The sequence below is a fragment of the Liolophura sinensis genome, chromosome 6, assembly GCF_032854445.1.
Source record: "Liolophura sinensis isolate JHLJ2023 chromosome 6, CUHK_Ljap_v2, whole genome shotgun sequence".
Lineage (NCBI taxonomy): Eukaryota > Metazoa > Mollusca > Polyplacophora > Chitonida > Chitonidae > Liolophura > Liolophura sinensis.
In genome coordinates, this window is record NC_088300.1 from 75942108 (window position 1) to 75965229 (window position 23122).

The 23122-nt window shown below is 39.2% G+C and overlaps 1 protein-coding gene across 4 annotated transcripts in view; it reads right to left on the reverse strand.

Moving 5' to 3' along the window:
* LOC135467994 (Kv channel-interacting protein 4-like) overlaps positions 1 to 23122 on the reverse strand; it is a 220930-nt gene that overhangs the window by 182311 nt on the left and 15497 nt on the right. For 2 of the 4 annotated variants that reach the window (XM_064745985.1, XM_064745984.1), the window contains one exon: positions 8143 to 8313. The exons of the other annotated variants lie outside the window; for them this stretch is intronic. In XM_064745985.1, the coding sequence (XP_064602055.1) occupies positions 8143 to 8164 (22 nt within the window). In that variant the 5' untranslated portion in view covers positions 8165 to 8313. The remainder of the gene's footprint in view (positions 1 to 8142; positions 8314 to 23122) is intronic. 4 annotated transcript variants of the gene reach the window in all.

Below are 23122 nucleotides of genomic sequence, written 5' to 3' on the forward strand. Positions count from 1 at the left end.
GTCCTCCCAACATGTGTGCAATGGTTCAATAATAATACATTGTTCATTACAATGATTTAATGTCCTCATTCCTCATATCTTGCCTTGATACATAACAATTAATAATTTAGTTTTCCAATATGACAGAAGTTATTGTGATGAAAGGCATGTTAGGATCATTCAGGCTCTGATATATTCCTACAGGATCTGCACCCACATATGTTCTGGTAATGTGGTAATGGCACAAAGGAATGATTTACGAAGTACTCACCTAGGGTGATGGCACAAAGGAATGATTTACCACATACTCACCTAGGGTAATGGCACAAAGGAATGATTTACCAGATACTCACCTAGGGTAATGGCACAAAGGAATGATTTACCATGTACTCACCTAGGTAATGCCACAAAGGAATGATTTACCATGTACTCACCTAGGTAATGGCACAAAGGAATGATTTACCAGGTACTCACCTAGGTAATGGCACAAAGGAATGATTTACCATGTACTCACCTAGGGTAATGGCACAAAGGAATGATTTACCAGGTACTCAGGTGTTCATGTCTAATACAGAGGAAGTTCACTGGTAGTTCACCACAACTACACATGCAGATCAGGTGCGAGTAGTTCAAAAATCTTTGTTATTTATTTGATATGCTTTACGCCTTACTCAAGATTATTTCACATGTAAGACAGCAGCCAGCATTATTGTCCAAGGAACCAGATCCCATGAGGAAACCCCAACCATCCACAGGTTGCTGTCAGAACCACATACAACCGGTGAGGAAACCTTCATTAGCTGGACCTGCACTGGTGAAAGGCTTCTGAGTCAGGGTGTTGCCCTAGCATACTAACCACTCAACCAATGAGGCCCTAGCATACTAACCACTCAACCAATGAGGCCCTAGCATACTAACCACTCAACCAATGAGGCCCCAGCTCAATGGTGGTTCACTACTGCTCGACCACACATACCACACTGATACATTCCTAACACATTATGTGACGTATAGGCGCTATCATGTATCTTTTTCTCTTTATTGCGCAGCTAATGTTTGAGAAATGGCTTATGCATGGTGGGAGCCAAACACAGTTGTGTTAAAATAGACTAAAAAAAATTACGACCAGAGGGATTGTAAAAGGGCAATAATGTCTTTCATAGTAATTGTTTTAGAATTGCTTGAAAACATAAAATATGGTCAATAGGTTTATAAATGCCTCCCAACAATGATTGTTGAAATGGTAGTTTTTAAATACAGAGATTCGGTTTTTAAGGTATGGCCAGTTCTTGTAGTAGCCATTTACAATAAAATTTCCCATGATTCAGTTCACAGTTTCCATCCAAGAGGCTGGCACGAGCTTCCACAGATGACGTAACATGTCTACAGTGTCATGGAGACTAGCTATAGGGACTTATAGACTAGCTATTGCATACTTTTAGGTAATGCACAAGAGACACTACTTATAAAGAATGGTAATGATGGTAAGAAGTATGTAGCTACATATATGTAGGTTAACAAGACGGTACAGATAGAGGCACCAGAGCGTGCTCTAATGGGTTTAAGATTAAAGGATTATTGTCCAGATTTATTAGTTATGCACAATCAGCTAATGCTGTCTATATTGTAAAACATATTGTAAAAGGGCACATTAATCTGAGTAATATTACACTTTTCTGCCAACACTCTGTAGTCTCCTCTAAATTACGTCATACAATTCCAAACTTTACAAGTCATCAGAGCTTTGACCTTTAGGTCAGTGTTAAAAAAACCTACAACAGCCACAACAAGTATATCAAATTTCTCCAGGTAGGTTCTTTGCACCTACCAAAAACAGTCACACTTGCTTTCACCTTTTTAATGCTGAAAGTTACGACAGGAATACAGTTGTATTTCCACAATGGCACCTGAACACAGTAGTTATAAAATACTATTAACTGAACTGAAAACTGATAGATAGTCAATCTCTGTACACTAACGCTGACAACATCATGCATGTATTTTATACTGTACTCTATCCTGAATGCTGACAATAACACATAGGCCTACCCGTAGTTGTCATTGCACGTAGGCAGGAATTTAGAATGATAATTATTTTTAAGTGTGAAACGGACAAAGGGAAAAAAATAGTAAATAAAGATTTAATCTTAAAAGAAACACACGACATGTACAGTGTAACACAGGATAAAGCTATACTCTACCAGTGAGTATCGCCAATGTAGTTGAACATGCCTGGACAAAGACCAATTTCAGCATCTGAAAACAAGGAATCTGAAGTCCCGAAATGTCATAAATCAGAACATCAGTGTCAGCCACTACTGGTTCAGATTGATACAGCAGTGTATTGCTTCTGTGTAGCTAGAATCTCTCTCGAAAATGACATCATTTTGATAGGAATTCCCATGTTATTTAGGCCAGCTAGACTTTGGTTGGCCATCTATGACATCAGCTGCTGAGCCATACCGGGCAGCCGGTTGAAGATCGTCTAGGACAGTAAACCTATTGTTTTGGATGGACTTAAAGTGACTAATATGTTTCTCAGAAGCCCTGCTGATGATATACTGTTTAAACAGGTTATAATCTTTATAATTAGGGCCAGTAGTTAAAAATAGACGCTAAGCCTTTAAAGTTACCCTTTAATTAAGTGGACAATGCTTATTACCAGACTGAGCAGGCATAGTGTACATAAATATACAAATATGTAAAGACATGGAATTGAGATTACTGGCTGGAATCATCTGAGATTTTTCATGGTGTGTTTCTGTGGACATGCAAATTCATATTGTGATTTTGTTGTGAATGCTGTGATGACCAGTTTTAGTATGTGATTCAGGAGGTCATGGCGATTCAGGAGGTCATGGCGATTTAGGAGGTCATGGCGATTTAGGAGGTCATGGCGATTCAGGAGGTCATGGCGATTCAGGAGGTCATGGCGATTCAGGAGGTCATGGCGATTCAGGAGGTCATGGCGATTCAGGAGGTCATGGCGATTTAGAGGTCATGGCGATTCAGGAGGTCATGGCGATTTAGGAGGTCATGGCGATTTAGGAGGTCATGGCGATTTAGAAGGTCATGGCGATTCAGGAGGTCATGGCGATTTAGGAGGTCATGGCGATTTAGGAGGTCATGGCGATTCAGGAGGTCATGGCAATTTAGGAGGTCATGGCGATTCAGGAGGTCATGGCGATTCAGGAGGTCATGGCGATTCAGGAGGTCATGGCGATTTAGGAGGTCATGGCGATTCAGGAGGTCATGGCGATTCAGGAGGTCATGGCAATTTCGGAGGTCATGGTGATTCAGGAGGTCATGGCGATTCAAGAGGTCATGGCGATTCAGGAGGTCATGGCGATTCAAGATGTCATGGCAATTCTAGAGGTCATGGCAATTCTAGAGGTCAAGGCTGAGGTTAAGGTCTTGGCACTATTCTCACGTCTGCAGTCTTGATTATTGAGACAAATACATGTAATCAGTTTAAATACTCCCTACACCGCATATCTGGCGCTAGTTGCTGCTGACAGTTTCTCAAAGGTCAAGCAAAGGGTTGTACCCATAATCCCCATTTCCACATTCACTCTCACCGGAATCCAGACTGCTCATTCTCTTTGCATTAATAAATGCATTAAACAACATGGAAACAGTCCAGTGAGTACATTAATTTAATAAATAACACGGCTTCGATTCTGTGAAAAAAAAAACTGTTGGACACGTAATAAACATAATCCACGTAATAAACACGCAAAAACGCATGTCTATGGAAACACATAGCACAAGGTCCACACTGAAATTATCCAAGTGGGTCAAGAAGTTCACAGCCAATTTCCAGATTGCTGTACCTAAATGGAATACATATATCATTAAACATTGCATTTTCACTGCCAACAACAGTCAAAGTTTGAAAAGAACTTCCCAACTGTACCTTCTGCACATCTGTTCATTAGCAATGTTTGGATGAAAAGGTCTCAATTAACCATGAAAACTCCTGTGTGCTAAAATAAACATCAAAATGGTGGTGATTGTAGTTGGTGAGGGAGGTGTAAGTGGATTTATCTAGGGTAGATGGGGAGTTTGTCTGTCAGCAAGCCACATGCTTAGACCTCTCTAACATCAAATCTATTAGAGATCTGATCAATAAAATATTCAGTAACTTTCCCATACGACTCCATTCAGCTTTGAGACAGCGGCACACAAAAGCCTAATATAACCCGGATAACAGTCATTTCAATAGAACTGCCGACTAGTTAGGGCTGGCCAGTCCGCCTGGCCCTTCGTTCCGCAACTCTTATTCATCACTCTTCCTCAATATCGGACCAGCAAATTCCCAGTTTCACAGGACGACAATTAAAACAGCCTTTCATCTTTCCTGACCACAAGCTGTATTTCCACCATGCCTATTCCATCCCCCTCACCCAGCCTCATTCCCCATACCACTGCTACTCTTCCCAAGGGTATAATACCTAACACACCATATTAGCAGGACAACACTGTATACCTGCCAGATGAACTGTCTAATTATAATTTATATCAATAAATAAAATTATGCATCAGCAACTCAGCATAATTAATCCCACAAACGACAGGATGTAAAGATGCTGATAACCAATTAAAGCTAACCTGATAACTAAACCACACATTCCATCTAAAAACAACAAAATTAAAATACTGGAGTCTGAATGATGATTACTTTACTTGTATCAGGAAATCAGATGAAGATTCAACACGTTATTCACACAAAATAATTAACAACTTATTGATTAGATAATCAATGACTGGTCACTGGCAGGTTATTATACGATGGCCAAACCTGACCCTTACAGGAAACAATTCATTGTTACCCAAAAGCCATTAAAGTTGGTGCTATGCAATGAAAACTAGTATCACAAAATATATGACAATATGATTCTTTATATAATTTCCTTTTTTGTCCAGTTTTTATTTTGACAGTGGGTTGCCTTAATATTTCCCTCAATCTGCCAATGTGAGCTAAACATAATCATTTCTGCATGTCTTGAAGCACATGTATGCAAGCAGTTGGAGGAAATGCCATCTCATTTATAAATCCCCCAGCTGAATGATACGTCAATCTTAATAAAGAAGTCTGACAGCATAGACAGGTTTGGAAAGTGCCAAAGTCAAACATGGCCAAGTCAGGGCTGGTTGATGTATAAAGTTTGAGATCCCTCTGCAAAATCGTGCTCAGCGCCTCGTGTCTGTCAGTGGAGGATTTCATGGACAGACAGTCAATTTCCAGCACTGTTTTCTCCACCAATCTAAAACAAACACATCCCTGGGCAATTCTGTCTAAGTGTTTTACTTCACTCAGACACAATATAAGTAGGTAAATATGGAACATGTGTGTCTATGAACCATCTGAGGCACTGCTGATGAGGTTCACTCATAGGTGGTAGTGCTAATACCCTAAACATGAGGGGATTCACAGATGATGACTGCTAACAGGATAAACACAAGGGGCACTCATAGGGGGTGGTGTTAATGCCCTCAACATGAGAGGCACTCACAGGAGGTGGAGCTAACACCTTAAACACAAGGGACACTCATAGGATGTGGTGCTAATACCCTCAAAATGAGAGGCACTCACAGGAGGTGGTGCTAATACCTTACACACAAGGGACACTCAAAGGATGTAGTGCTAATACCCTAAACACAAGAGACACTCATAGGATGTGGTGCTAATACCCTAAACATGAGGGGCACTCATAGGATGTGGTGCTAATACCTTACACACAAGGCACACTCAAAGGATGTAGTGCTAATACCCTAAACACAAGGGACACTCATAGGATGTGGTGTTAATACCGTAAACATGAGGGGCACTCATAGGATGTGGTGCTAGTACCCTCAACATGAGAGGCACTCACAGGAGGTGGTGCTAATACCCTTAACACTTATAGACCTGAAGGAATTATAATCTTAGCCAAAGAGCACCAGCCCTCAATTAAATAGCATTTAACTTGTCATGTGTTTCAAACAAACACATGTTCATAATGGCTAAAACATAGCTCTCTAGCAGTTATCTTTCACTTATACCAATGCGTGATCTTAATTGTTAGGACTGCCAAACATAATTCCTACAAATTCACTCCATTTAAAGTCATACATGCAGTTTGTTGCAATGATCACATACACACAATTAATGTGGCACATGTAAAGTATGGTTGTTGTTTGGTTTGGAGTAAAAAGTTTCCCCACCTGTTCACAAACTCAGCAACTGTACGGTACTGCTCAGTAACTGTGTAATACTGTTCAGTAACTGTATGTGTAATGCTTGCTAACTGCACAGTACTGCTTGATAACTGTGGCCTTATCGTTAATTTGATAACTGTAGCAGTACTGCTTAGTAAGTGTTCATGTACAAATCAGCCCGGTAACTGTACCTAACTGTTTGGTAATTGCAGACTACAGTTCAGTAACTGCACAGTATTGTTTGGTAACTGTACATTGCTACTCGGTAAATGTAAACAGTGCTAATCAGTAACTGTGGAGCACCTGAAGCAGCTGCTGTACACAGCCAGGTAGCTGTATATTGCTGCTCAGTAATTGTGGAACACCTGAAGCAGCCGCTGTACGCAGCCAGGTAGCTGTATATTGCTGCTCGGTAATTGTTGAGCACCTGATGCAGCTGCTGTAAGCAGCCAGGTAGCTGTATATTGCTGCTCGGTAACTGTGGAGCACCTGGAGCAGCTGCTGTAAGCAGCCAGGTAGCTGTATATTGCTGCTCGGTAACTGTGGAGCACCTAGAGCTGCTGCTGTACACAGCCAGGTAGCTGTATATTGCTGCTGGATAACTGTGGAGAACCTGAAGCAGCTGCTGTACACAGCCAGGTAGCTGTATATTGCTGCTCGGTAACTGTGGAGCACCTGAAGCAGCTGCTGTACACAGCCAGGTAGCTGTATATTGCTGCTGGATAACTGTGGAGAACCTGAAGCAGCTGCTGTACACAGCCAGGTAGCTGTATATTGCTGCTCGGTAACTGTGGAGCACCTGAAGCAGCTGCTGTACACAGCCAGGTAGCTGTATATTGCTGCTGGATAACTGTGGAGAACCTGAAGCAGCTGCTGTACACAGCCAGGTAGCTGTATATTTATATACTTCACATGTATATTATACTTCAGAAAAGAATCATATGTTTGGGAATGAACTTTTAAATATCAAATTAGTTACCATAGGACTGTTAAAGAACTAATCAATGTGTTCACACACAAAATCATATCCACTAAGTGATCCTCAAAGTTCCCCCAAGAACCCCCCCCCCCCCCCACCAACAATTTTTATCCCACATATTAAACTTACTTCACTTTGTTCTTTCATACGCATCGATTTCACAGAAAACCTATCTTAAAGACTAACAAATATCAGACAAACATGACGGACGTAACACAATCATAGCACTATTTTCTATGCATTTAGATATGTGCAAAAATAATACATCTTAAACCTGAAAATATTAAACTTAGTCTTCTGCACTTTACATTCGGTTGCTTTATTCTCACAAGCACCAGTAATTAAAAGTATCTGTGTTTATATATGTAACTCTAAAATTATAAACAGGCATGCAAATGTCAAAGAGTTTGTGATTTGCAATAAAAGTGCCTAAATAAAGTTCCAAAAATTTATATATATATATATATATGAAAGCCATTATTTAACATGAAACAGCTGGATTAGAAGAGACCATGCATACATGTTTTCAATTTCCAGCAATATTTGTATTTCTGAATTACAATATTTTTTCCTCAGAGACAATTTAGTAAAATTAAAAATAAATTTCTATGCATGGTAAAGTGTTAAGTTTTTGCAAAGCCATACATAAAGTTGGTATTTGTCATTACACAGTCTTCATGTTTACAAGTTTACAACTTCAAGAAATAGCAAACAATCAACCTCTTACAAAATCTATAATTAATTCTCAAACTAGATTATGAATTAGCACTTACTGAATATGTACAATCCACCACAGAAAGTAAATGGTCAAAATTCAAAGAAGAGTAAAACAAAAGCTAAAAAGCCATACCCTTGTTAGTGCTTAAAACTAAGCAGAAGTCATGATTGTAATCACATAGCTACGAAAAAGCATGGTGTGTTAACAACTCACCTGTTAAGTCAGTTTAACAGGTGTGAAAAGTTGTATATAGAGATCCACCTACCTGTATCATCTGATTCAGACATGGCTAGGTTTACTGCTCTAAGTGCTGGGAATACCTTACAGCCAAACAGTCCCAGTGAGTGTGACTTTTTACGAGAAAATGCCTAAGCTTTGTGCAATGTTCACAAAGAAGCGTAAAAGCTGAAGCAGGGGTTGTCTGCAAGATACACACCTGAAAAGATGAGGGAAGGATGGAATCACATGACAACAAACTACAATAGTTACATGGAACTTGTTCATTTCCTAATAAACACAACTCAGCTCACACTTTAAAATGTAAGCCTGAAAAATACAACTTTACCAATGACTGGTCTCCTTTCTATCTTCGAGTTTTAAAATGGTGGTAACTACGCTAATTCCTCAACCTTTTCACATATGAAAGAGCATCTTTAAGTGCAATTTATGCACATTTTCATTTTGGGAACACAACTACGTTGGTTGAAGTGGCCAATTTTAAGGCTTCACAAAAAGCATAACTTTATCACTGTACACAGAATAATGCCTTGAGAATATGTTGGAATAAACACCTTGCAACCATGAGAAAAGAATTACAGTAAATTGAGATTAGTGACAAACTCTGACTGAATGCTTACACGTCTTGAAATTTGTATAAATCTGTTTTGAAGCATCTAAGAAAAGACTTCGTGAAAATAAAATCAGCATCGGGAGAACGACCTTGACAACTGTTTATAAAATTATGTTTGCTTTGTATTTTTCTCTTTTTTTCCACTGAATTACATGCAGTCAAATGTTGAAATTGTAAGATGGGCTTCGTGGAACGCTGCCAGTGGCGTGGCACTCTCATGTCTTTGTTTTTTTACATTCACCTACATGCAGAGATGAATTTTTTGTGAGCGTTATATAAGTAATCTATTACTCCTGGGTAATAAGAGCTATATGCCAATATTAAAATGTTTGTTTACAGTGGGAAAAACTTCAAGTGACATCAGAGTATTCAAACACCAGTTATAATGGTTCATAAAGCCCATCACAGAATTCAACCATTTGAATACATCTGTCTTACAAAAAATCTTTAAAAAAAACAGAAGAAAAAAATTTTTACTCATGGTTTTCAGCTGTCCATTTGATGAGCTTCTATTTTGTTCATTTTTCAGCTTTCATTCATTTTAACCCTAATTAATCTGGTATTTAAATGTGAAAAAAGGATATATCAAAATAATGTGAAAACTAATGGGTATGTTACTCAAGAAGTAAGCCACACAGATACTAGACATACGCTCTACGCACGATTCAATCACAATTAATGCCAAATGATAGGTAGGAAACACAGGTAACAAGTAAAAATGTTTTAGCAAAGGGTAAGGGGAACAATCACACTCAACAAGTCCTCATCACATACACATATAAAATCACATTTACTGCACATGCACGCTCCACTTCTGGCTTTCTCCACTTTTTTCTGAAGAGGGAGGCGAGGAAACTTCAAAAAGCATATCGCATACATCAATAACATCTAATCCAAAAAACACAAAAAGAAATGGCACCATAACTCACAAATATATTTGCAGTAAAAAGGGAGTTAATGCTTGTATGCAAGGTCACCTTTAAATATTGCACATCAGTTAGTACACTGGTTGACTCCCAATGTACACTGAATACGAACACATCTGCCAAATGTGTACCACACTGAGAACAGAGGCACAGACTGCATTAATTGGGCCGCATACCCAGTAAAATTTGTCAAGCGACTGTTGTCGAAAATTACATATAAATGCGGTATTCTCATTGGTATTTAGCATGTGAACCCTGTGGTTGTTAAAGTGAACTTTCCTGGAGCAATTAATGCAGGGATGTGTATTCAAAATGAAGGCGTGAACATAGGTATAAATTGGAAAATCAAAAATTAATAAAAACTGAAAATTATTGTAAAATATAGGTCAATATTTGATGTGTTAGAATAGAAATAATGGATCAAAAAGAAAAGCGTCCGTTGTTTTTTAACTCAGCCTGCATTCAAAAACAGTGGACACTTCTTTTTACTGAAGTTATCAAAGCTTAAACACAGTGAATGAAGCCACTATTTCTTTGGTAAAATGCATCTGCAGCATATCTCTTTCATTTAACAATCTATAATAAGCTAGATGTTTACAATAACAACACATGTACAAGTTGACTGACATATATGTAACACACTGCCAGAGATCTTCCAGATATAACCTATACATGGTAGGCCAGTCCAAATGGAAATTGAGACATCATGCAAGTTTAAAAGCAAATAAAATTTCTTTCTCAGCCTATACTTGAATTAAACTATACTTTTCAAAACCAATGCATCTTGAAATCGCATGAAGTTAGTGTCAAAATATTGATCATCTAAATTTTTTCTCATCTTTACATCATCACCATTTTACGAAGCAGTATCCTCAATTTGACTTCACTAAGAGGAATGCCATCAGCTTTTGTTCCTCAATTTGACCTCACCAGGAGGAATGCCATCAGCTTTTGTTCCTCAATTTGACCTCACTAGGAGGAATGCCATCAGCTTTTGTTCCTCAATTTGACCTCACCAGGAGGAATGCCATCAGCTTTTGTTCCTCAATTTGACCTCACTAGGAGGAATGCCATCAGCTTTTGTTCCTCAATTTGACCTCACTAGGAGGAATGCCATCAGCTTTTGTTCCTCAATTTGACCTCACTAGGAGGAATGCCATCAGCTTTTGTTCCTCAATTTGACCTCACCAGGAGGAATGCCATCAGCTTTTGTTCCTCAATTTGACCTCACCAGGAGGAATGCCATCAGCTTTTGTTCCTCAATTTGACCTCACCAGGAGGAATGCCATCAGCTTTTGTTCCTCAATTTGACCTCACTAGGAGGAATGCCATCAGCTTTTGTTCCTCAATTTGCACCCCACAAAACTTTTTAGTCAGCAGAGTTCATAAAGATTCAAGTCAGCGTAACACTAGTGCAGTGCATGTAGCGGTACTAGTCAGAGTGTCTGTATACTCAAGGTACATGTAAACATGTGTACTGCCACCAAACCTCCATAGCTGTGGTATCTGTGGCAAACTAAAGCAAAACCATACATGCACTAGTATACATCTGTATAAGCTGAGACCAACGGTCTTTCCAGTAAAATTAAATACGCACCCTGTAGTGTAGGACAAAGCTGTTACACCCAGGTATACTCCAGACAAGAGGAAAACTGATGACTGTGGTAAGCAGAGCGGATGTGCAATAGACGTGCGTTAGAAGAAGAGCAGCATAAAGTAAGCCTGGTGATCCACCCTGCTGTTCACCAATCTACCCAAATGGTGCTTTAGCCCCCAGAGCTGTTACCCCACCTGCCCCTCACAGCTCATAGGACCTCTTAGCTCAGGTAATTACACCAACGGCCATCCAACTACACCACTCAATGCTATTGTACTTATTGAACAGCTGAGCAATTGGTCATCCGTCAAAACTTCTGTCTCCCGATGACATCAGGACTACCAGAAACCAGGCTTCACCAATGCTTCACAGGTCTCCATCTGGTTTCCTACTTACCAAGGCTGTCAGGAATCCAGGCTGTCTACTACTACATGCAGTGGTCACATTGCAGGTCATGTTCAATCATATCAGGCTGCACTAGTTCTTACTGCCTCAGGTAGTAGATCATTGTTATAGTGGTCATCTAATTAAATACAAGTGCAAACTTACAATACAAGCTGCCTTTAGAGATTCAGGACACACGCACATAACCTTCCAGTAATCGAGCTTGAAACGAAACACATGCTCTTGCTTTTTTCTCTTGAAGAGGATGTTTCCAGATGGTACATTTGCTTAGCGTGTTTCTCATCTTTGTTTGCATCACCTGCCATAGTTTTGTAGCCACTAATAATACAGCATGTATGCCAGTTTAAGCCATCAGTATTTTGACTGACAGTTGTCTTCTCACTATATAGTATGTTTACATGTACATCACTGACAGACCCATTCATCAGGTCATTACCTGTCTGCACCCTAACTCACAAAACACCACCATAACCTTTAGGTTCACAAACAATCATGTACATATACTATATAAGAGCTAGTGAAATGGCCGAGGCAAAGCTTTCAGTCCATTCTTCTCATTTTTCACAGCGTTTAACCTCAGGAAAAACTCAACAGATCTACGTAGAAAAAATGTCTAAATTAAGAGCTAAGTTATGAACAACAGTAATAAAACTTAAAATAAATTCATGACATATGTGTAAATTTATAATGTTTTTAATAACATATTTTTCTGATGTCTATATTTGTATGAGTGTCAGTAATGTAACACACAAGAAATGTCACAAGTTTGTCCAGTAAATATGTTCAGCATATAGAAATACTAGTACCGCCATAATTATCATTTGTCAAAGTACTACATGTACAGGTCTGCATGACTTCTCACAGGAAAAAGCTGCATGGCATAAAACAAGTGGGTCTCTTTCATAGCATAGCTTGCTTACATATGTACATGTACCTATCAATTATGTGTAGCAATAACACTCAAAGGTCTAACGTACATCAAGCCAGTTATCTGGAACAAAGTCCTAGTTGTAATCAGGTGTCCATCATATCATCATCCCATAATTAGATCAACAGCAATGAATTAGATTTGGGAGCTGCCATGTAGCAGGCATTGCTACATCCTTGGGGACATGGCCCCACAGCTAACTGGCATACTGTAGAACACATACTGATCACACAATGTACAGAGCAACCCACTATTGTCATTCTTCATCCTAATTCTGGATAAAGTGCAAATAAGCTATATTGTCAGTGAGGGTTTATACATATCATTCATTCCTGCTTGTGGATCTCAGCTAGACGCAAACACAGCATAGGGCCTATTGCCAATATAAGGTTCACATCCAATCTTTCATTCCTGATCAGACGTCGCCACAATGTATAGCTGAGAATTAATCAATGTGGCATCAAGATACCATCATTCATTTTGATAACATTGTACAATAATGTATGGCTAAAATGTAACAGCCAACATTACATTAAAGAACCAATCATTCAACCTGGGTAAATCTTTACTTCAAGACAGCTCTTATGTTCAACTGATAGGCTACTTCATTGTTCACTTAATTTCACACAACTTTGTACATCAAATTTCTTGTAACTTTTTTCATAAATGATGTTGTGAATGTGAAGTGGGTACTTCTCATTTATTCCAGCTATGGGTAAAAGAAATATGGCTCAGATGTTGCCCGTATGACAACATGAATCCCCTGTTTAGCCTTGATAACAATTCAACTGATGATAAATATCCTGATAAATAGAGACATCAGCAAACTCTCTTGAATTTGGTGCATTAAAGGCTACCGGAAATACTTAACATTCACACCTGTTAAATCCCCAAAGAGAACAACGAAGGAAGCAATTACTGTCCCTAAAAAGGCAAATTATTAGTAAACAGACAAAATCAGTGTAAAGTTCTAATCAGTTGTGGATGCTGCTGCCTGTGTGATGTATTGTTTAGTATATCAGCAGATTAAAGCTTATTCAGCTAGATTTTGATGACAATAAAAACTTTGTCTAAACCCCAAAAAAAATATTCTGAAGAAATAATTAACTAGAGATCAGCACTCTGTCCAAGACTAATAATATCAAAAAATTGTCAGAAAAATATACATGTATATACTTATATTAACTAGTGAAAAATAACTGTCTAAAGTCATCAGCGTAAAATAACATCAGCAAAACAAGACCGGTAATCTCAGTTTCATAGTATTGCAATTAAATCTAATTCAGTTTCTCAAATAATCAGGATGCTGTTCCACACACAAAGAACGGGTAACAGGTATTATGGTAATGATGATTTCGGTACTAATTGCTCTGATATTTTCATATAATTACTACGACAGGTTTGAACAAAAGGCCACAAATTTGAACTAACCATGAAGTAAACATGAACTAAACATGAAGTTACCATGCATTCATTGTTAGAAGAGTGAAACTTTTGTTCAGTTTATAGACTATTTGCACACATCAGTGTCATGTACACACCAGTGTCATGTACACATCTGTGTCATGTACACATCAGTGTCATGTACACACCAGTGTCATGTACACATCTGTGTCATGTACACATCAGTCTCATGTACACATCATTGTCATGTACACATTAGTCTCATGTACACATCAGTGTCATGTACACATCAGTCTCACGTGCACATCAGTCTTGTGTACACAGCTGTGTCATTTACAAATCTGTGTAAATTTAGTCTGCAGTTACCATTCTATTTATGACTGAAGAGTAAATATGCCAGGCAAGAATGAAGTTATGAACATATTATAGAAAGAAAAACTTACCAGAGTAGATCACTGTGGAAAGATATGACCTTACATGTGGCGGATTTGCAGAAACATCTTAGTATTATGTTAGATACAATTCTGACCCACCTTGGGACTTTGGCAAAGTGATGAGGCATACGAGCACAAAAGACAACTGGTCCTATCAGTTGTGGGCAGGTCTTAATCTAAAATAATCCAGTTATTACTGATCAATAAATATTTATTTGCTCTGCACATTTACAGCACTATGAAAGCTACAGAGCACAAGATGAGCAACCATTGCACGCCATTTGGCTCCTAGATTTTTTTTTTTGTGTGTGTGTTTTGGTTTTTTTTTTTCCGTTGGCAAGAGGAAATGTCCCCAAAGTGGTTAACAGACACAGAACAAATACACTGTTGATAACAAACAGTGGAAAATGGCAATCAACTTACGTGACTTTTTGTTATTTTAAAGAAAACATGTCATGAAAAAAAAATGGTAAGCAATAAAAGGGGCCGGATTCTGCTCAATATCCAGCTCAATTTTCTGGAAGCCGTTGTCCTGGGAGTTTCATGCACTAAAGTGGAGAAGATGGAGGGAGAGACGAAACCACCGGCCGGAGCTCGTACATCGTCATGAAACATTCATGGCCTACAAATGAGCACTCAACAGTCTTGACCTTTCCCAACACTCGCCATCAACGATTTAACGAAGAAAGGTAATGATTTTCTGCTACAGCGTACTAGTATGTATATATACACAGATCATCACCGTTTTGTAGGGAAGACATCTGCTCTTCACCGATAAACGATAAACCAAAATAATCTTGCAAATGAAGAACGTGACTAGTATAATTTTGTACATTATGTACACTTTATCTACCAAGCTACAAAATTAAATGTGGTGAATGCAGTTCCTCCTAGATAGGAACAACAATTAGACACGTGCAAGGTCGCATCAACGAACATGATATCACTTCACCAGTTTATAAAAACATCCGCTTTTGGTGACCACTGTCTAATGAGTGATCACAACCCGGGTCTTGCAACTTATGAAATTACTGACACAGCTAGAACTGATCACATACTTAAACTAAAGGAGTCGTTACAAACTATTCTTACACCCTTTGTTCTTGTACATACTTGTTTCCACCATGCAATACCTCTTTGTAATCACTGTTCACTTCCTGATAGACCTGTTTGCTACCCTGTACTATGTATATGTACTGCACCATAATGAATGTTCCTTGCAGTTGCCACTTACTCACGCTGATGATGACTATAGTTATAGTTCGAAAGCTTGGTAGATGAAGTGTACATAATGTACAAAATTATACTAGTCGCATTATTCATTTGCAAGATTATCAAACCGCTCCACCATGGAATATTTAAACCATAATACATTCCAACAATTTTCTTTTAATTTCCAAACTGTTATGTGCCATATATGATGCTTTTACTGGATGCAGATTTCAGCACAGACGTACTCGCTGATCTGCAGCAATGTTTCATGCTTGTTCTGCTTTAATCAATGTCTCATGCCGCAGTCTTATCACCTTAAGGTATAAAACTTCAAAGCTCTGTCACACATACATGTACTGATAACCAGAAACCCTGTTTGTGTTACACTCTTAAAGAAAAACATCCACTCCTTCACACATACTGTAATGGATATAGTATAATCAACAATGTTTCTATATATTTCCCAATCTATGTGATTTTGAACTGTATATACATGTACTTATGGCAAAGGATTCAACACCCAGCCATAACTGATAATCAGCATACAGCAAACAGTCACACAAACTACTGGCTAAGTGCAGAATGTATTGATTGAATTGTCGTCTACTGAGGAGAAGATGAAAGGAACAATGACAAACATTTGTCATTTGTACACGTATGCATGACAACAGTTACGTCTCACTGAGAAAACAAAATTATACTTTGAAAAGATTCATACATCCCATTGTCTATTCCCTGTCAATTGACCACTGGCCAAATATATTTTAGTAAAATGTAGAGTTAAATGTTAACTACATGTTAAAACACAGGATCACTGCATAACATGAACACTAATTCTTGGGTGCAAACATTGTCCTTTATCAATACTCACACAATGATTCAGTTTCATTGTGACAATACACGCCCATCATGTTCCGATCACCAAAATTTCACCTCCCTAGTGGCAACTCACTAAGTTTCACCTCCAAAGTATAAACTTCACCTCCCCAGAGGCAATACTCACTAAGCTTCACATACCCAGAGGCAATGCTCACTAAGCTTCACATACAGAGGCAATTATACTCACTAAGCTTCACCTCCACAGAGGCAATACTCACTAAGCTTCACATACAGAGAGGCAATTATACTCACTAAGCTTCACCTCCACAGAGGCAATACTCACTAAGCTTCACATACACAGAGGCAATTATACTCACTAAGCTTCACCTCCACAGAGGCGATTATACAACACTAAGCTTCACTTCCACAGAGGCAATACTCACTAAGCTTAACATACATAGCAGCAATACTCACTAAGCTTCACATACACTGGAGCAATACTCACTAAGCAACACATACACAGCAGCAATACTCACAAAGCTTCACTTACATGGTGGAAATACTCACTAAGCAACATACACACAGCAGTAATATTTACTAAGCTTCATATGTGATGTAGAGCACAGCCAAAAGGGACCATGTACTGTGATGTAGAGCACAGCCAAAAGGGACCATGTACTGTGATGTAGACCACAGTCAAAGGGACCAAGTGCTGTGATGTAGAGCACTGTCAAAGGGACCATGTACTGTGATGTAGAGCACAGCCAAAAGGGACCATGTGCTGTGATGTAGAGCACAGCCAAAAGGGACCATGTACTGTGATGTAGACCACAGTCAAAAGGGACCATGTGCTGTGATGTAGACCACAGTCAAAGGGACCAAGTGCTGTGATGTAGAGCACTGTCAAAGGGACCATGTACTGTGATGTAGAGCACAGCCAAAAGGGACCATGTACTGTGATGTAGAGCACAGCCAAAAGGGACCATGTACTGTGATGTAGAGCACAGCCAAAAGGGACCATGTACTGTGATGTAGAGCACAGCCAAAAGGGACCATGTGCTGTGATGTAGAGCACAGTCAAAAGGGACCATGTACTGTGATGTAGAGCACTGTCAAAGGGAACATGTGCTGTGATGTAGAGCACTGCAGCCAAAAGGGAACATGTGCTGTGATGTAAAGCACAGCCAAAAGGAACCATGTGCTGTGATGCAGAGCACAGCCAAAAGGGACCATGTGCTGTGATGTAGAGCACTGCAGCCAAAATGGACCATGTACTGTGATGTAGAGCACAGCCAAAAGGAACCATGTACTGTGATGTAGAGCACAGCCAAAAGGAACCATGTGCTGTGATGCAGAGCACTGTCAAAGGGAACATGTGCTGTGATGTAGAGCACAGTCAAAAGGGACCATGTGCTGTGATGTAGAGCACTGCAGCCAAAATGGATCATGTTGTGTGATGTAGAGCACAGCCAAAAGGGACCATGTACTGTGATGTAGAGCACTGTCAAAGGGACCATGTGCTGTGATGTAGAGCACTGTCAAAGGGACCATGTACTGTGATGTAGAGCACCATCAAAGGGACCATGTACTGTGATGTAGAGCACTGCAGCCAAAATGGATCATGTTGTGTGATGTAGAGCACAGCCAAAAGGGACCAGGTACTGTGATGTAGAGCACAGCCAAAAGGGACCAGGTACTGTGATGTAGAGCACAGCCAAAAGGGACCATGTGCTGTGATGTAGAGCACTGTCAAAGGGAACATGTGCTGTGATGTAGAGCACTGCAGTCAAAATGGATCATGTTGTGTGATGTAGAGCACAGTCAAAAGGAACCATGTACTGTGATGTAGAGCACTGTCAAAGGGAACATGTGCTGTGATGCAGAGCACTGTCAAAGGGACCATGTACTGTGATGTAGAGCACTGTCAAAGGGACCATGTACTGTGATGTAGAGCACTGTCAAAGGGACCATGTGCTGTGATGTAGAGCACTGCAGCCAAAATGGATCATGTTGTGTGATGTAGAGCACAGCCAAAAGGGACCATGTGCTGTGATGTAGAGCACAGCCAAAAGGGACCATGTGCTGTGATGTAGAGCACTGCAGCCGAAAGGGACCATGTGCTGTGATGTAGAGCACTGCAGCCAAATGGGACCATGTGCTATGATGAAGAGCACAGTCAAAAGGGACCATATGATGTGATGTAGAGCACAGGGACCATGTACAGATCGGAAAAGTTAGTCGGTGGTTTGCTGCAGGCAGTAGGCAATTCAAAGGGATCAGTCATTACCTTTTCAAATTTTAATATTTAATATTCTCTCATTCTTTGAAATACAGGTACACTACAACAAAATTTACACAACATTCACCTGTATTCATTCTCTTTCACACAACACCAAGCTGATACCAACAGACTCCAGGGGGAGCTATAACCATCACTGATTACACAAGTTACATTTATCACAGGAATTATGGAAGTGACTGTTAAAGTGAACATAAAGTTGCCACTATATATACCTAGAAAAATGATATAGGGCACAGTTATCACAGAGAAATATGTAAAAAATTCTATGAAGTGGTGAAAGCCAAGAAGATGAAGTTCAGCATTACAGATATGGCACTGACAGACAATTCACTCCCAGTGGCAATGTCGTAGAAGCCCTTATGAGCTTGGCCAATCGCTAGCCCTGAAAGGTTCTGTAATTGCCTAACTTCTGTTTATAACTGTAACTGTATCCAGACACAAGTTTTTCTGTATACATGTATGTTTTATACAGTCTCAGTCTTCACATAACTATATCCTTCTACAGATTACATAGTTCATTTATATAGTAACACCTGGTTGAAGGTTTAATTGATTGACAAAATGAATAGATTATATATATACATGTAGAAAATGATGACAACAAGAAGGCTTGGGGCTTTACAGGTGGTCATCTCCCACTCACATGCTTTGTTTCTCTGTACATGTGAACGGGGTCTTTCTCACACTAATTTACTTCTCCTTCTGGCTGGGACAGTGGTTGGGACAGCACTATTGGTTGTGTTGTTGCTTTTTGTATGTATGAATGTATATAGTTTCTCTTTTCAAAATACACGACGCTTTATCTTGTTCTATATATATTGATGTATTTTTTGATAGGGCTCTGAACTACATGTTTCCGATATATGTTTTCTCTGTGAAGGGGAAGAACAGTTTCACTGTAAATTGACTGACCTACCTTCGATAAATAAAGAGATTATTATTTAATAAGTAGGCATACAAAGCAAAGATCTGACATAAGAAAAAAAGCACAGAATTGATAAGTGAGATGAGCTGAAAAAGTGCAAAGTAAGCCTCCTGAGTCCCATGTTTCTTATGTGGGCTGCACACTTATATCATAACTCTTTTGTCACTTATCTCTACACAAACATAAGTTCTATGAAATATAACATTTTTTCTGCTCCTCATATCTTTATTTATTATACATAAGAAATGTATTCTTCAATCATACACAGATACATATATATATATGAAATCTCTTATTTAATTAGACGTTGTCATTTCATACATACATTTTGTTAACTAATTATACAGTCACAGATAATTACCCAAAATATCACCAGTAAATGTCAACACATTTACTTTCTAACATGTAATCCTACGCCAAGATAAATCAAATGACTGCTATCTGTAAGTAGAACTATATCCCTGTTCAGGAATGACATAAGATTTAATGGTCTCCTTGTCCTGCAATCCATGCTATCTCTCAAGTGCTGAAAACTGAAAATAAAATCAATAGAGAAGCCATGCCAATAAGCTGCTTCATGCTATCTTTATATCTGGCTGGTACAGACTCCGGAAACCCCAAAGATGCTTAAAGAATGAGCGTAATATCATGTCATCCTCACCCCATGGAAACGCAGTCAGGCTCTCAGACATGTGTAACTGAAATACACCATTAAATACTGAAGTATCCGAAGCCAGATTTAACCACCAATGAATCAAGCTAATTCTCCTTCACGTCCTTTTCTGCGGATATGTGTATTGATCAACACGGATATTCAACACCAACTGTATATCTTACCTCAATGCTCTGCCTGCGCAAGAAATTCACGTCATAAACAGACAAGAAATACATGCAACAGATAATGCTGGAGTCCAACATGCAAAATCAGTGCTTGAAACAGTCTTATTGGTTTGCACCAAATAATTAGCACGTCAAAAACTGTAGAGAACTGCAAGCATTTGCAACAGAATTCATCATCATGATACCATAGGTATTGCACAAGGACACAGAGAATGTCAAAGACAATAAATACATCAAATGCTGTACATGTAGGCCTATAAATATGTTACATGTACACGTAGGCCTATAGGTATGTTACATGTACAGGTAGGCCTATAGGTATGTTACATGTACAGGTAGGCCTATAGGTATGTTACATGTACATGTAGGCCTATACATCTTACATGTACACGTAGGCCTATAGGTATATTACATGTACACGTAGGCCTATACATATGCCACATGTACACATAGGCCTATAGGTATGTTACAGGTACACGTAGGCCTATAGGTATGTTACATGTACACGTAGGACTATAGGTATGTTACATATTCATGTAGGCCTAGAGGTATGCTACATGTACACGTAGGCCTATAGGTATGTTATATGTACATGTAGGCCTATAGGTATGTTACATGTACACGTAGGTCTATATGTATGTTACATGTACACGTAGGCCTATACCTATGTTACATGTACACGTAGGCCTATACCTATGTTACATTTACACGCAGACCTATAGGTATGTTACATGTACACGTAGGCCTATACATATAATCTGAGATAATCTGTGATTTAGCCCATATATGCTAATGAAGTAATACTACATGTACCTGATCATCTCAAACAATTGTACACTAGTTACAAATGATATGCACAGAACCTCCACCTATCCATGCCATCTTGTAAAGATTACATACTTACAGGTTATATGTCAGCTTACCAATTTCCCAATACATTGTATGTCTTTATAAATGATTGATGGACAAATTGTAGGTGTAAATCTACATTAAATGCTGAGCACAAATATACTGATACTGAAAAAATGAAACCTAAATGCACTGTACACATAGTATTTCACCTACTCTCTACAAACAAGCGTGAGCTTTTTACTGATGGGACGATTCAGTGCATGTCCATGGAAAAGTGTTTGAGTTCACAGGATCGCAAGTTTACAGGGCTCTTCATGTAATGTGGCCCAGTTTAGTATGGGGTTGATCAATGTATACATCAGATCTGTCCTGGTTTATACACGCTTTAAGGCAGCTCTACAGATTTTACATTTCAAGCAAAGATTGAGTTCTTTCCAACATGCTCATAGGTTAGCACCTTTCCAGCATGCTCATAGGTTAGCACATTTCCAGCAAGACATCTCCAACAGTTTGAACCTTTCCAGCATGCCTTTTAGTCTCAACCTTCGTGTATAGTCTCAACTTCCCAAGCAGCTTTCCCGTATAGTCTAAACCTCCCAAGCAGCCTTCCTGTACAGTCTCAACCTTCCAAGCATCCTTCCTGTATTGTCTCAACCTCCCAAGCAGCCTTCCTGTATAGTCTCAACCTCCCAAGCAGCCTTTCTGTATAGTCTCAACCTCCAAAGCAGCCTTCCTGTAGTGTCCACCTTCCAATCAGCCTTCCTGTATAGTCTCAACCTTCCATGCAGCTTGTATAGTCTCAACCTTCCAAGCAGCCTGCCTGTAAAGTCTCAACCTTCCAAGCAGCCTTCCTGTACAATCTCAACCTTCCAAGCAGCCTGCCTGTGTAATCTCAACCTTCCCATCACTATCTTTGCTGTTTAAACCTTCCATAAAGCCTTCCTTTATTCCCTGAACATTCCAAGCAGCCTGTTTACAATCTAAAAGTAAGTTCCATGGTGTGTTAAACCAGAGCGACCCTTCCAGAAAGGGCCTTATTAACCTTTTTATTATGAAGGGTTTCTTTTTTTCAATGTTAATTTCAAATTTAGATGGATTCTTCATGGATTGAGAATAAGTTTCATGATTCATCATTATTCCTTGTGGTAGAGATTTAAGAAGGCATGTGTGTATGCTCAACACTACATGCATCATATTAAACACAGCAGCACCATGATGAGCCTGACATGTTGTCAATGCTGCCTTATAGCTCAGCCATTTGCCCTATCACAGCTTACTCAGCTGTGATGATAGATGTAAATTACATACACACATACATACATACATACATACGTACGTACGTACAAAAGTACAGGGTAGGCATGCATACATGTATGTATACATAAATGGTTGTCACTGTCATTTTAGAAAAATATACTAAAAAGAGAGCAAGAACCCAAAAATGCTGACAAGAGCATTATTGTTGTTTGTACTGATCAATATTATCATTGCATATATAGTCAAGTTTGTGTTTGGTAAAAACTGAGTGATGGGGCTCAATAGGGGTTAACATGGGAGCCTGTGTTACCCCCTGCCACAGAGGCTGTTGTGTGTAATTAGATCACAAGACTAATTACACACGTGTCTACAGAGGGTTTAGCATCGCACACTGACAATGCCTCCTGAATACCTCCCTGTTTTACCCTCATCACCAATGTTATTAATGTTTCTATCAAGCAGCACCTTGCGCCCTCTTGATAAATTATTCATTG